The sequence below is a fragment of the Fukomys damarensis genome, unplaced genomic scaffold (assembly GCF_012274545.1).
Source record: "Fukomys damarensis isolate Sample0158 unplaced genomic scaffold, DMR_v1.0_HiC HiC_scaffold_17, whole genome shotgun sequence".
Lineage (NCBI taxonomy): Eukaryota > Metazoa > Chordata > Mammalia > Rodentia > Bathyergidae > Fukomys > Fukomys damarensis.
The window spans coordinates 78,839,482-78,855,875 of NW_022900929.1; the positions used below are offsets into that span (position 1 = coordinate 78,839,482).

General features: G+C 43.7%; 1 protein-coding gene across 3 annotated transcripts in view; it reads right to left on the reverse strand.

Moving 5' to 3' along the window:
* Positions 1-16,394, reverse strand: part of Sppl2a (signal peptide peptidase like 2A) — a 42,264-nt gene that overhangs the window by 7,488 nt on the left and 18,382 nt on the right. For 2 of the 3 annotated variants that reach the window (XM_033765239.1, XM_010638703.2), the window contains exons 5-15: positions 16,098-16,231; positions 14,713-14,864; positions 11,635-11,731; positions 11,117-11,218; positions 9,993-10,074; positions 9,372-9,446; positions 5,883-5,939; positions 5,653-5,706; positions 5,079-5,181; positions 1,512-1,589; positions 124-284 (exon numbers count right to left, since the gene is read on the reverse strand). In XM_033765239.1, coding sequence (XP_033621130.1) covers positions 124-284; positions 1,512-1,589; positions 5,079-5,181; positions 5,653-5,706; positions 5,883-5,939; positions 9,372-9,446; positions 9,993-10,074; positions 11,117-11,218; positions 11,635-11,731; positions 14,713-14,864; positions 16,098-16,231 — 1,095 coding nt within the window. The remainder of the gene's footprint in view (positions 1-123; positions 285-1,511; positions 1,590-5,078; positions 5,182-5,652; positions 5,707-5,882; positions 5,940-9,371; positions 9,447-9,992; positions 10,075-11,116; positions 11,219-11,634; positions 11,732-14,712; positions 14,865-16,097; positions 16,232-16,394) is intronic. The other variant, XM_010638708.2, reaches the window with a different exon arrangement.

Below are 16,394 nucleotides of genomic sequence, written 5' to 3' on the forward strand. Positions count from 1 at the left end.
GCCAAGTCAGCCCCAAACTTCAGGACTCACTTCAAGCACAGTGTACTTTTATCAGCTTTACTTCAGCGTGGAGATGCGGCGGACCGGAGGTGAGTAACGCACAGCCCGCCCCGCCCGTCGTACCTGATAGCTGCTGCCGTCCCAGAACTTTTTCATTTCCTTCCGTCTCCAGGCGACAACCGAGGCAGTGATGAGCGTGCAAGGTACTAAGTAGAGGAGCGCAGGCTGGCCCTTCTTCATCAGCACCAGAACCACGAAGGTGAGGATCATGCCAACAGCGTAGGCTGCAAGGTTAGGGTAGCAGTCACTTCTCCCTGCTACCCACGCTACGCTTTTCCTCCCGTTAAAGTATCAGCTTGCAAATGTCTGAAGACATTTTTACAACATGACCTCTTATCATAATTTCATTGTTTCCCCAGACAGATAGCTTAAGAAAAATATTCCAGAGAGCTTCTGACAAGTTTGCAAACTGGTTACTATTCCAACTGAACCCTTTATCTTGGGTAAAGGTGCCGTGAGGAGTATCATCGTGTCACTAAAGGTGGCCCACACTTTAGATAACTAAATCGGTCCCCGTAAGTATACAGGCGGCGCTGAAGAACCTTCCGAATACTGAGTATACACTTCCTCGGCTCCTTCCTGAAGCACACACCAAACACCATCCACTCTTTTCCTAACGACAACGGGTCTCAGGCTGCTGGAGCAGGGCTGGAAGGACCCTTCGAGGGGAGGCAGAGGAGGGCCAGGGAGGTGACTGAAGCCAACGTCACACGGATGACTGCAGAGCACTGCTCCGGCCCGCGCTCCACCACCTCTACAGGACACCGCAGTTGACGGCCTCACGCCGCCTTCCGCTCCTGAGTGCTCTTCTCCCTCACTTACTGTTCTTCCGTGCTGTCAGAGTACCCGCTTCTAGGAACACCCTTCTCTCGCACTAACACACTTTTCGGTGACCAGATTCCAGGGAGCCTGAGGCCTTGCTAGCAGCGCGACTAACGGCTCTATGCTGGTCACCTGCCCGAGCGTCAAGAGCTTGGGTACGTGGGCTCTGGGAGGCCCGTTTGGTACATGCAGAAGGAGGGAGGTAGTTTTTGGCTTTTACTTCCTGAAATTAACTCTTTCTCAGTAAAAGAAATAGAGGCATAGGTCGCTGCTTCTGCTGTCCAGGTGAGGCGTTCTTGTGCCATAAATTAATTTATATAACATATATAATACATAACTATCCATACCCTATTTTTTAAAAAATCCAGTAATACACAATTTACTGGCTATTTATGTGCCAGTATTTTAATAAACATTATCTATAGAACTTAATTTTTTTTTCACATCTGATTTCCTTTTAAGCCTTCTAAAACCTGGTAATATAAATTGTAAGGTATAATTGTCTCTCTTTAATGGAAAAACATATGGCAAATCAGCAAAATCCAGGACTTGTTATTTTTAGACTCTTGTCTTTTCCTCCAGACAAAACAATACAAAATAAAATAAAAGAAGAAGAAATAAAACTTTACCAATTGTGGAAGAAATATAGTATATAGAAGAAGAACCAGTCTGAACATCAAATCTTCTACAGTATGCAATTAACAGGCCTAGAAAAACAAAAATATCCTCCACATTACTGCCTTAAAACAATAACAGCAATTCAGGTCGAACTACAGATAACACTGTGTGCTACCTTGTATTTAACTTACCTTTTGCAGCAGCAGATCAGTGCAGTATCTCAATCCTTGTACAAAGTTTTATATTCTGATTTTTAAAATTTAATATATTTCAAACATCTCCCAAAAGTCATTAAAGTGCTTAGAAACGTGATTTTTATTAACTGCTCAATATTTCATGTCATGGAGAAAATTTTTCCAGTATTTCTTTAGAAAATATACTGACCAGACAATGGGATTGTATAAAACTACAGAGCTTCTGCAAAGCAAAGGAGACCGCAGGGTGGAGATGTGGCCTATGTGGTGGGAATATCTGCCGAATATCCAGATTTACAGGAACTTAATTCAATAGCGGGAAAACAATAACTCAGTGCAAGAGAAAGGCCAAAAGGGCTGGGATACGCCGGGGATTTAGATCAGTGGTTCGGTGGCCTGCCTTGCAAACGCAAGGACCTGAGTTCAATCCCTGGTACCAAAAAAAAAAGGCTGGGATTCAGCTTAGTGGTGCCGCCACCTGCCTCACAAGCACAAGGTTCCGAGTACAACCCCCGGTACCAAAACAAAAGAGAAAGGGCAAATGATTTGAATAGACATTCTTCAAAAGACACACACAAATGGCCAACTGGTACATAATGTTCCAAATGACGGGTCACAGAGAAAGACACATTAAAACCACACAAGATGTTACCTCACGCTGTGCAAAGATGAGCGGGGCTGGGTGAACGCGGGGGTGCTTGCCCAGAGTGTGTGAGGCCCTGGGTTCAATTCCTGGTACTGCCCCCCACCCCCCAAAGATGAACACTAAGGGTTGGAGGAGATGTGGAGAAAAGGGAAAAACAGTGCGGAGGGCCCTCAAAAAACTGAGAAAAGAACTATCATACGATGCAGCAAGTCCACTTCCAGGCGTACAGGTGCACAGCAAAGGGAACGGAAGCAGGACATGGAAGAGACACCTGCATTCCACTGCAGGATTAGTCACCATGGCCAGGAGAGGGAATCACCCTAAATCTCCATGCACGGATAACGGGAAGAGGGTGCACATATAAGATACGTACTGCCCAGCCTTCAAAGGAAAACGATGGGCTCTCACTCGGGACAGCATGGATGAGCCTAGAGGACATCACAGTAAAAAAAAGAAGCCAGGCACAGAAACACAAATCCCGTGTGATCTCAGCTATAAGTGGAATCTAAAATAGTTGAACTCATAGAAGCAGAGAGTAAAATGGTAGTTAACAATGGCTGGGTAGGGGAAGGGGTTGGGAGGTGTTGCTCAAAGGATATAAAGTTTCATTTAGATAGGAGGAGGACCGGGGATTTAGCTCAGTGGTTCCAGCGCCTACCTTGCAAGCGCAAGGATTAGAGTTCAATTTGTCATTTAGATTTGAGGAGCGAGTTCAAGAAATCTATCATAATTAGCAGCAGTGTGTGTGTGTGTGTGTGTGGGTGTGTGGGTGTGTGGGTGTGTGTGTGTGTGTGTGTATGGTGCTGGAGATGGAACCCAGGGCCTTCCCATTGAGCTATATCTCTTGCCCTTTCTTTCTGTAATTTCAGACAGGATCTTGCTAAGTCATTGTATTGCCCAACCCGGGTTTGATTTGCAATCTTCCTGCCTCAGCCTCTCGGAATGCTGGGATTATAGGCAGGCACCACTACATTTATTTTGTTCTTTAAAACTGCTATAAGCACTGTGCTCATCACAAAAAAATAAGTATGTGAGTTAATGCATATGTTAGCTGGATTTAGTCATTCTACAATGTATACATATCTTAAAACAAGTTACACACTATAAATATATATAGCTATTGTCAATGTAAATAAATACATGTATCATATATATTATAAAAAATACACTGAAAGGCATCAACAAAAGCAATTTGAAATTGTGACTCAAAAAGTCCTCCGGCCGGGTGTGGTGGCACACGACTATAATCCCAGCACTCAGGAGGCTGAGGCAGGAGGATCGCTGTGAGTTCAAAACCAGTGAGTTGCAGGTCAGTCTCAACTACATAGTGAGACCCTGTCTCCAAAAAAAAAAAAAAAAAAAATCCTCCTAGCAGCAGGAAGTGACGTGGAGTTTTAATATAGAGTTCAAAAAACAAGCCCTCATTTGGAAACACGCAAATACAGTATGACAAAACAACTTAATACCTGTATCTTATAAGAAATTTGTTGTTCTTCTCTGAAGAAATCTCACATTGTATTTATTTAATATTTTATCACAGTAAGAATGACATTTAACCACTTAAAAATCATAAAATAATTTGACTATTGGTTGTTTGAATTAATTAGTTTTGCTCTCTATTATACCCCATTTGGTGTGTAATCACACTTCCACAAATTTAAAAAAAGGACACCCCCAAATTAGTACATGTGCTGCTGAAGCAAGCATGGTACAACCCCAAATGAGGACACAGCTCTTAACATTACATCACATATCGTCGACTATGCCCTTTGGGGACGTATTTGTTTGGCACCTTTGATGTTTAACTTTTAAAATGGCAAACTTACGTATGATTTTGACTCGTCCTATCCCAAGGGCTCTGCAGACCTTACACAGCACTCAGTGTGGAAATGGAAAGACCAGGAATGAGGGAGAGATGCTCAAGGAAAGGCAGCGGACTGGGTGTGCGACCCTCGCTGGTCACTTCCGGGAATGGAGATTCACTAACCCCAAGTCCCACGCTGGACTCTGCCAGGCCACCTCCATGGCAGCACAGCCAGCTTCCTCCCACCTCACTTCACTCTGCAAACGGAGGGGCCAGTGCGGAGAAGCCACAGTCTTCACCCTGGCCCTTCTCGCAGAGTCCGGCGAGGTTCAGGGGCATTCGCTGTAACTGAGCAGCGGCTACCGGCACAGGAAGCTGGACGATGCTGTCACCACCTTGCCTGGGGTTCTGCTCCCCAAGGAGCCGGTGGGGAACACACGGCAGCACTGCGATCGCTGTCGGGAAGGGTGATGCGTTTCCCTATGAACTCTCTGGACTGGAAAGCCACAGAATGCTGCTGTTCTGGTCCTTCCACTTCAACACAACCTTGCCTAGTAACCTGGGACCACTCCCTAAAACACAGCTATTATTATAAAATTGGAAGTAACAGAGGCTGTATGTTTGGCAGCATTGTTTTCAATTTTTAAAAAGGGTCACAAAATAACTTTATTGGGAAAGAAGTTTGAGCTGGTCCTAGCTGCTTTCTTTCTGGTACTTTTTGAGCCACGGATGTTTTACTTTGCTGTTAGCATTTGGGCATTATGTTCTTCCTCTCAAAATGCTCCTTTTCTTCCTCTGTCACTGAGTCTGGCTCCAGCAACAGCCAGAAATGCTCAACACAGAGCAGGTAACCTTTGACGACACCGTGCATATGAGGACTTAGAGCCATCAGTAAGTACGGTGTCTCTTTACCAAAGCTGTCGCAATCGCTTACCTGGTACGATAATGTCTCCAAAGCCCAATATGGACACAGGCTGGAAACATACGCGCATTACCGAGAAATAGGTCAGCTTTGGCACCCTGATGACTACAGGTAACTGTGAGGGGGGAAAGGAAAGAAAAAGGAGAAAAGAAAGAAAGGCCACCAATAAACCTCTTCCCAATCTTTGCTTTAGAAAGGGAAGGACTAACATTATGATACTTGTTTTGAACACTTTTTAAACGGACACACACACACAAAACCCTTGAAATCAAGAGGATATACATCAGGTACATGCATCTATACACATACATAAAAACATACACATTGTATTCATATGTTCTGCACATATAGAAAGCTTGAAAGAAATAGATGTGTAGTTCTGGGCAAAAGAAACCCAACCCATGAAGGATTGACAGCCTAAGTCCACTATCCCAATATTTAGCCTTTTCTTTTCTTATTTTCCCAAGAATAGGACTCAGGCCTTGAAAGAGATTTTTTTTGGCAACCTGGCTTTTCCCCCACAGAAGAGTCTTGTCTCAGAGGGCAAGCTTAAGTCCAGTGAACATATCTGAAACACAATCCTTACTTTCTCATGGGGAGCTGAGGGCTGGGCAGTGGCTTCCACAAAGTTTCCATCATTCTAGGATGAAACCCAAGTCAATAGGTGTTTCATAATTTAGGGTGGCTAAGAAAAGGGCTATATTTTGTGAGAAATACGTTTTATAATACCTTGACATGCACTACAGTAACACAGGAAGGCAATACAACGGCAGGAGCACAGACATGGCAGCCGCTGCCGTCCAGGTTCATCCCTACCTTTTCAGTATTCCCGAACGGTCCAGCGGCAAGTTCAACCATGATGCTCTCCCCATTCTGAAAATGAAAAAGAAGGTGGAGGGGCTGTCCGGTCATGTCGTGAGAACAACCTGTCGCTACTCAAGAAGGAGCTAAGTCCTTGGCACATGGCCACTGTAAACCGAAGGGAAGTGGGCCGTGAGCGGGCGGCCCTTTTCTAAAACAGTCCCTGTAAACAGGGAGGACTGAAGTTACCGCAGGAAGAAATTTACCGGGCACACCGCTCCACACTATTAGAACTCAAGAATTGCCCGAAACTGATAAGCCATTCAGAGATTATTCATCAGAGTCTTTAAGCTCTAAGTCGTACTTTAAAAATGTGTGATGGGTTACAACTTTGGTTTTGGAGACTGGGTCTCGCTGTATAGTCTAGACTGGTAGCAATCCTCCGCCTCCCCTCCCAACGCTGGGGTTACAGGCCTGTGCCACCAGGCCCAGCCTAGCCACTTTGAACTATTTATAATGTAACATACTACAGTTCTTAGTCATTTTCAGCAACGTCAGAGAAGACATACCAAAGTCTTTTAAAATTCAGCTCTGCAACAAATTTAGGTCACTTTCTTTGACTAATATACCTTCGATCTTCTGGCTCCTCACCACAGTAAGAAAAGTGAAGCCCGGTGTGAGAAAACCCAGCCCTAGCGAACCCCAGGAAGCTCTCTAGCTGCACTCCTGCCTGCTTTCACTCTGCCTGATTTCCATGTTCCAGTGAAAACATTTACCTTAGCTGAATTCCCCTCTCCCTGTCTGACGAAAGACCCCACGTGAGCTGTGTGAGGGACTCAGTGCAAACGTTTCCTCCGAGAGCACAGTGTGCTGGAGACACATTCTGAGGTAGCAGGGGAAGGAAACACCCATTCTGCATTTCACGATGTGATACAGACATCGGCAAAGCAGGTACAGGGAAGCCATACAAACGCTAAGTTTAGGAAAATGTGACCGATGGGCTCTTACGCTTTCTGTGTGGGTGGGGTACACAGCAGGATCACTTGAATGTTTTTAGAAGGACTTCACTGATAGCTGAGCCCAGGAGAAAGATAAAATCCCTAGCCACAGAGGTCTTTCCCTCGTGTTCAGCTTGGGTTACGAGAAGGGTGAAGTCACGGAGGTTCTCGGAGCTAAGCTAAAGCTAGATGGGGCTCTAGATAGAAGATTCCCAGACAATCATCGAGCATCCCCACAGAGAGTTCGCTTGGCTCGTCCGCCAGCTGTTACTAGAAACACGGAACTGGAGATGGTCACTGACATCACCCCTGCGTCCACAGACATCTGAACAGCAACTGCTCTGCGATGCGTACTGAGTACAGAGGTGGCAGGAAAAGCAACGTGACACGTGGGCCCTTAGTGTCGTGGCCACGGCTGCCTGCTGTGCCCTCCCTCAAAGCCCACTTGGGTCAGGAACAGGCGTCTCACAGCTGGCAGCTAATCCTTCAGGTTTACAGTCACAACCGCACAAATCAGTGGTGAAATACCTGATTTTCATTTTAATTACCTACTCGAGGAAGGCCTAATAAGAACAAAGAAATCAAAACTGAACTCAAGGGCCGTTTGGCTTTTTCTACTGAATTAGACTGCTAGAAATAAGTCCTAATTGCTAGGAACTAAGATGAAAAAGAGATGAAAAATTTTCCTAGGCACACAAGAAAGACAGAAAGCTAAAAGAAACCTTTATTATTATTCCATACCTTTACAATCTGAAACATTTTATGTGTAGGGAATAGAAATCGTTTGCTGGCACATAAATTTGGCACTCATAAACTGAGGCTGAGGTTAAACGGAACAATTATTGTGAAAAGTTCAGCTACAGCCTTGTGGGCACCTGCTGTACAGCACATGGCCCTGGGCTATGGACCACAGGACACTTGCTTGTACTGTGGAGCACTGATGTAGACTCCTGTAACATTTTTATGAACAAAGTAATTGATACAAGCCTGGACAGCTTTAGATGGAACTGAAAATGTGTTTTAATAAATGACCAAAAAAGAAGAAGCCAGGTATGGTGGTGCACACCTGTAATCCCAGCACTTGGGAGGCTGAGGTAGGAGGATCGCTGAGAGTTCGAGACCAGCCTGGGCTACATAGTGAGTTCCAGGGCAGTCTCAACTACACAGTGAGACCCTGTCTCAAAACAACAAAACAAAACAAAAGACCAGTATTAGTCACCCACAATACTAGTTCTGTGCTTTCTTTAGGTCACCACTGCCCAAAGAGGGCAACCTTCATCATTAAGACAGCGACAGTGCTAGGAAAACAGTGTGGACAGAGGTTGCTGGGACGGTGAGCTCTGTTTCTTACCTAGTGGCCATGTTAGCTCCCCAACAGCTTGTTCTAGATCTGACAGCAATTATAAAAAATCTAGGGTTCTTTCTGTGGGAGGGGGCATACTGGGGATTGAACTCAGGGCCGTCACACTGAGCTACATCCCATGCCTTTATTTTTATTTTTTATTTTGAAATAGGGTCTTACTAAGTTACTAAGGTCCCCACACTAGGTTCAAAGTTTCAATCCTCCTGCTTCAGTCTCCCGAGTGATGGGATGACGGGCATACAGCACCATGCCCAGCCAAAGTGCCGACTTATGTAGTCATTTCGTAGGTGGCAGGGTCTAGAGAAAGGATAAAGAACCAATGTGGGTGAGGCCGTAGCTCAGACGGCTCAGCACTTGCTGGGCCCAAGGTTCGATCCCTAGCACTGGAGGAAAGCAGAACTACAGAGGGAAAAGGGTCAAGGCAGGCCAGCTGGATGGACAGTACAGGACACCATGCTTGCTCACACCTTTCCTCGTTTCACCCAGGTGAGGGACAAATGGCTGTGGGTCCTGTCAGTCCTGACACCAGCCCTGCCCTGGCCTCTACACAGCCCGACACGTGGGACCTTCTGTCCGGAAACTCCGGGTGGCTTGTTGTTTGCAACCAGAAGATTTCTGCTGGCGGGGTGGTGAGTGGAGGCCAGGTGAGCGTCCTCTCACAGTGCGTCAGGAACAGAAGTGGGAAGAGCCAGGAACCTGCCCTCGTTGGTGAGGGTAAGAGCTGCACCCTGGGCCTCCAACTTTCCCGGAGGAGCACTCTTCCCTGGTCTCAGGCTAGGAGCTTGGAAGTCAAAGCAGCAACCAGAAGTTTCTTTCTTCTTTCTTTCTTTCTGTTGTTCTTTTTTACTTTTTGTTATCTATGTTGTCTACAGTAGACATTTATTATTTTATAGTAAGAAATACTGCTTTTAAAAGGGTAGAAAAGATAGACATTCTCATTTTTACATCATTCCGTAGACTTTATCTAACATAATGGCTTAAAGGCTGGAAACACACTCTGGCGAAAGGCCGATTTCAATGACAATTCTCTTAAAAGAATTTAGAACTCCGTGGAAACATCTGTAAAATCTATAATCTAGGAGCAGGTTTCAGATGCTCATGTTTTAGCATGTTTTCTCCTGGTGTTAGAAAATGGGATCATACCTTTGTGATGAATGGTGTTATGAAAACAAAAAACACATCGTAGAGGAGGAGAAGGCCTAGAAGTACCACACACGACTGTGGAAGAAAGAAACAAAATCTAAGGTCAAATTTCTCATGTCTAAATTTGGAGATTAAATATTTTGTAAGTGCAAATGAACATGTGAACATACATTTGAACACTGTTCTAAAAGGCTTTTTTTGGTTACTACTCTAGGCAGTTTTGGTCTATAAACCACATTAAAACTTCTGTTTTGTCCCATTTTCTTCCTTCTTTCTTTCTTTTTTTAATCACTGAATTGAAGAAATGTTCTTCCTTGATAGTTAGTCTCAAAAGGATTTTATGAGCTGGGCATATTAGATGACTAAGAATATTTTAGTCAGCAAGTCAGTGGTTGCTTTTGCCCGGGGGTTAAGAGAGACTGCAAAAAGGCCCACAAGAGCTTTTAAAGACATGGGAAATGTTCTGCAACCTCAGTGGGATTTGTAAAGTTCTAGATTTGTAAAATTACCAACACACATTCTATTTTAAATGGTTGCATTCTATTACATGCAAATTATACCTTAATGAAGTAGTTTTGAAAAGAAAAAAGTTATTTTAGCTAGCAAAGCAGTGTACTTTACCTTGAAGTTGGGTAACTTCAGTGTTTTAATTAAATTCAGACAGAAAGCAATCCCCAAGATATCCTGTAAAATCCAAGCCCACCTAAAATCAAGAGAAAACTCTGTTTCATCCATTTCAGTTTAGGTAAAAAATAAGTAGATCTCTCAAGTAATGCCACTCACTTGGGATCGAACTCGGTCCCTTGCGTTTGCCAGGGAGGCGGTGGAACCTCTGAGCCAAACCCCTGGTCCCAAGTGCTATGATTTGACTGCCCAATTATATGAGATAAGCGTATAACAGCAAAAACTCCTCATATTTTCCCCGTTTACTAATTTACCACCCTAGTAAAATAATGTATATTACAGTGCTAAGGAAAAGCTGAAAGGCTACTGTGGAAGACTGTACATCAGGTACAAGGGCACAGCTGTCTCTCATCTCTGAACTCCCACGCGTGTCTCTCTAGAAAGGTGGCTGTCAACAGAGCACACGGTGCTCAGATGCCTGAACAAGAGACAGCCATGCCACTCGCTCGACCGGGAGCTGACAGCTGACGTCACCTAAGGGGCTGCCCAAAGTGGTCGGGACTTTGTTTCCCAAGTTCCAAGCCATTCCGTGTTTAGGTCATCAGTAACTTTATTAATTACCCGTTAACGAAACCTAAGTATGCATGCATTTCTTTCTAGTTGGGTTTCCTGCAAAGGACGGTAACTTCCATATCCTCTTCTCTCTGTAAACTGTCAGGTTCCTTGCACACCCTTTTCTTTTTAACATGAAAGGTAATATAACCTACATTTTCTTCTGTACTTTGCTTTTTTTACTTAAAAATATATCCTGGAAATCATTGCATAGTGATTCATAGAGGTAGTTTTCATTCTTATGCGTTAGGCTGCATGCCACTGTGTGGCTATACCCTAGTGAACTACAGTTCTGAAATCTAGGTATTTAAACCATAACTCGTATTTCCTTCTCTATATGAGTTTAAACCATTAGTGTAAAGTCTGCTCATTTAAAAAGTAGCTTGTTTCAAGATGCGTTCGGGGGTAAAAACAAAAAAATTCTGTAACAATCATAACAAGTAAGTATCAGAGCAAGAGGTAACGCAATCCACCCTTCAATCTACAACAGAATAACAGAGCATTCATACCTATTCTCATTTCGAAAAACAGCCCAAACAACAGCTACTGCCATGCACAGCGCAGAGAGAAAAATAAGTCTCACTTCAATGGTTTTGCCACGACACGCAATCCTGAAAAAGACGGAACAGTTAAGTGGATGCTGAGGATAAAATACGAAGCTCACTTGATATAAGAAATGCTGAGCATTGACTGGTCTTAAGAAGTGGCTAAATGCTAGCTAGGACGCCTTGGTTCTAAATAAACAAATGAGACATAACAATCAATCCCACAGGACCTTCTGGGCTGATGGAATCGTGCCTTCGGGACAGTAGCCACCAGCCTCAAAAGAGCAGCCAACGTACCCTTGAAATGCATCTGGGACAGAGCAACTAGGTTTTAAATGCTTAAATAATTCACTTAACTTTCATTAATTTAAACAACCAAACACCCGTTGTATATTGGATTGTACAGGCTTAAAACACCTGCTGTTCACTGTACTGCATTACATTCAAATGCTGGCACCACAGCACTGCACAGAGGTACGTACGCGCATCGTCCACACGGTGTCCTCCGAATCAGGGCAGCAAGGCAGTTGTAGAGGCTCATGGCCGACGCTATGCAGAAAATCGCTATCATAACATAAACTGGGGAAAAAAGAGGTGAACTCATATAACAGAAAGAGATGCGAAAACAAAATATTCATACAGACAGACTTAATTCTTTAGCTTTCTGTACTGGATCATAATACTTTCAATGCAGTGACTACATTACTACTGTAGTTCTAAGCTGAAAACATTTAGGCCTCGAGTTTCAGGAATGTGTGTTTTGTGTGCTGTCTTGTTTCTGTTATAGATTGGCAGGATTGCTTAAAGGGCTGAAGGTGGCTCCACATTTTCTACCATTTAATAATTCAAAGTGATGTGTCACTAAAAAATTTTACAATGATTTACTGATACTTATCATTTTAATTTAAATCTAAGGAATAGAAGGATTAATAAATTACTAAGAAACATTTTTTTAAAATGTAAGTGCCGGGTGTGGTGGCACACACCTATAATCCCAGTACTTGGGAAGCTGAGGCAGGAGGACTGCCATGAGTTCTAGCCCATCCTGGACTACACAGTAAGCTCAAGGCCAGCCTGGGCTACATAAAACCCTGTCTCAAAAAACCAAAGAAAATCACAAACCAAAAATCAGCCACTTAGGAATGAGAACCAACACTTGTCTTAGATATTAACCACATTATCTGTATTTTCCTATGGAAGATTTATCTCTTATCGCTAATAATCTGACCTATGGTAAAACCAAATCCATTTAAACAAAGCTTTGTTACATAAGATACTAAGGTAGTTAAAATTGACTAGTGTTTTTCTAGATTATCTATACTTATTTGAGAATTATTTAAAATTAAAGACATTTGACCTCTTTGTTGTTAAGGAATAGTTTTTTTTTGTTTTTTGTTTTTTTGAGCCAGGATCTCACTCTGTAGTTCAGGCTGGTCTTGAACTCACTGTGGAGCCGAGGCTGGCCTCAAAGTCCCATGTTCCTCCTCCGGCCTCAACCTCCCCAGTGCTGGGGTTACTGGCATGCACTGTCACACCTGGCTAAGCAGTACTTTAAAATATGTCTTTCTGGACTCTTCTCAAAAATGTCACAACAGAAATAAACACTATACATAAATTTTTAAAATTCTACTTAATTTCAGGCAACTAATGTTCTGTTATATCGGAGAGGAAGAGAGACTGGTCCAGACCTCACTTTCTGATTGGTGGTATTAGATAAATTGCTTTTCTAATTCTTTGATTCTTGGGTCTAAAATATAGAAGGTGGCAACATCGACGTTGGGGTCACTGCGAGGACCGGACAGGTGACCGACACAAAGTGCTGGAACAGTACCAGCACACACTAAGCCTCCTGCCATCTGCTGCTATTCGGGCTCTTGGTCGGGTGCCACGGTGCGAACAGGAAGTCAGGCTGCTGTGGTGAGTCATTCACCAAAGCTGCCCAACGCAAGTTTTATTGCCTGGTGGAAATCAGGCTTTTTGAGGCCCTAACAGGGTTTTCATGCCTCATTTAACAACATAGTATATCTTTTTTTTTTTTTGGTACTGGGGATCGAACTCAGGACCTTGAGCTTGTGAGGCAGGCACGGTGCCACTAAATCCCCAGCCTGATATCTTAGAAAATTATTATGCAGTGGGAAGAATTTGGCAACCCAACTCCTCTTCAGTTACTTTCTCAGCCATAAAGTGGTAAGGGAAGCCTTAATGATTAGTTAATATATTAAGAAATGGCAGTAACGTGAGCCAGAAACAATCATTCTGAGGAAACAAAATCTCGAAACACATCAAGTTTTGTCAGAGTCATAATTAAATCCTCTGTCCTGGGATGACCATGAGGTCGCATGATCTTACATTAAAAATTACAGTTATAAGGAGCATCAACCTTTAAATAACAACGTGCTTGAGGAAATGGTTCACCAAAAATTAAAATATGAGGGCTGGGGATTTAGCTCAGTGGAGGGTTTCGCCACCTGCCTTGCAATTGCAAGGACCCGAGTTTGATCTCAGGTACTGAAAAAAAAATAAAAAAGCTAAATAATAATAATAAAAAATATGCTTCAGGATAAGGTAGAAGACTCTGAATGACAGAATTGTCAATCCTGTATTGCTGAGACGGAATGATCTAATCAGCTGCTCACTGCTGCCTCACACAAATACTGCCCCGCTCAGCCACAGTCTCAACAGAGAGATACGGCGTAATTTACAGCTTGGGGATATGCATCATGGGTCTAGTTTATAAGGTGCTGCCACAGGACAGGAGAGCCTGAACAATGAGCTAAAACAAATCCTAGGGCTTCTGTCCTCCCGTCCAGAGATTTACGCTAATGTGCTCCAAACAAATATTACAGCTTTTAGTGGTTTTCACAAAGGCTTTTGCTAATTCTCACCAGGCACACCCTTCCTTTGACCCTGGTCATCCTCCCGTTTGTGCCAGGACAGCAAACCTCCTCGCTGCCAAGACATTATTAAGGTGTCTAGAGGTGGCCAGCCCATTGCAGCTCCTGTCTGTGTCTACGGGAGAAGGAACCCGCTGACGTCTGGACCACAGCAAGTACCTGTGTGTACTTCACAGACGGCATGGCCCTAAGTGCTCACAGAGGAGGACAAAATCTAAGCAATGCCACATTTGACTTACAAACCGACGGGAAGATAAAACAGACATTGGGGTTAAGGGGAGACAATGCATCAGTAACTTGAATCATCTTTTATTTCATGCAACTAAATATAGCCCCTGAGAAGTCCTCAGTCTGCAGCTTTGAGACCAGGCTGTCACTGATCATTAGCAGAGTGGGACATCCGGGGACCAAAGCAATTCTCTCAAGTCACCCATGAACGAGTGTTATCTCGAGACACAGCATAGTTTTAATCAAAAATTAAAAAACTAATTTTTAATTTAAAAAAAAAAAATCTCAGAGTAACAGAGATCTAATACTTCTGGATACTTAACCAAAGTATTCACTTAAGTTTTCCAGGTAGAATTAATGCTTTGAAGGTAAAGATAAATCAAAATAAACGAAAAGAATATATTCTAAAAAGAGCAAATGTAAAACATGGCTTCTTACCCAACCATTTGTAGAAGAAATAGAGCAGGACCATCATAACGCAGCAGATGACCACAAATATCACAACTGTGAGAGGGCTGAAGGTTAAATAATCCTCCTTCTGTTTCTTCATCTCTGTGTCTTCAGTCTCAGTCACTACCTTCATGTTTTCCCTGCACAAACATTCACAGGCACGTCAGCAAATCGCCACCAAGTACAGTTCTTTAAAAAATCGACCTCTAGGGCTGGGGATTGAGCTCAGCCGCCTGCCTCTCAAGTGCAAAGTCTCAAGTTCGATCCCTGGTACCGGGAAGGAAAAAAAGAAATCAACCTCTAAAGTCAGAAGTGGTGGTGCATGTCTGGCATCCCCAAACTCTGAGGCGGGACTGCAACTGGGCCCAGGCTGGGCGACTTAGCTAATTTTACTTTATTTCATTTCATTTCAGTTTTTTGCGACAGGGTGTCACTGTGTAGCCCAGACTGCCAGGGAATAACAGGTGTGCACCACTACATCCTGTCTCAGAAACAAATAACACTATCCCAATCTATCTCTATCACCAATTTAAATTTGTTTCTTAAAAATAATGTACTATGGGCCTGGCGTGTTGGCGCATGCCTGTAATCCCAGCATTTGGGAGGCTGAGGCAGGAGGATCGCTGTGAGTTCAAGACCAGCCTGGACTACATAGTGAGTTCCTACATAGTGAGACCCTGTCTCAAAAAAAAAACAAAAAAACAAAAAAACAAAAAAACAAGGGCCGGGGATTTAGCTCAGCGGTTCGGTGGCCTACCTTGCAAGCGCAAGGACCCGAGTTCAATCCCCGGTACCAAACAAACAAACAAACAAACAATAATGTACTATGGCCGGGGATGTAGCTCAGTGGCGCTGCACCTGCCTAGCAAGTGAAAGGTACTGAGTTTATTCCCTGGTACTGTAAACAAAACAAAAAAAGTAAAAATAATGTACTATATAACTGGGTGTGGTGAACTGGGGCGCTGGGGCAGGGGGATCACTGTGAGTTTGAGGCCATCCTGAGCTCACAGTGAGATCAAGACCAACCTGAACTACATGATGAGAGCCTATCTCAAAAGAAAAAAAAAGTTTATTTTCTGTCCACAGCTTCTCTAGGCCTACACTGGGGACACTGATGGAAAAGGCTGCACATGACGGTGGGGGCCTGGGGTGGACAGGGAGGATGGCACGCAGAGACACACGTGTGTCCCCTGGATCTCTAGCACAAGATGCGGCCACTAGCAGACGTTTCTTTCCATGTTTTACATTTGCTCTTGTTGGCACTATATTCCGAGGTTAGGCAAAAATTTTAAATGTCACTATATGACTATAGTGATTATAAAACAATACTTTTAACCATTATGGCAAAAACACAGAAGTTTAATTATACTTACAATTCAATCTGTCCACTCCAATAGCCTCCTAATGCCACTGTGAATACAGCAATTACAAAAATAACCACCATGGTATAGTCAAAGTTGGGCCGTGCTGGAGAATACACCCTCACGCTGATGTTACTTCCCAGAGTCTGCAGGTAGAGGTGACAGCGGGACACAGGAATGAACTTCCTCTACTCCAGAGCTCCCGAAGGCACAGGGTGCATCGGGCAGTCCAGAAGCTCAGGCGACGCGTCAGACTCTCCAGGCAAGGCACACGCTTTGGATTATGAAATCTGGAAAGCTCAGGGAACT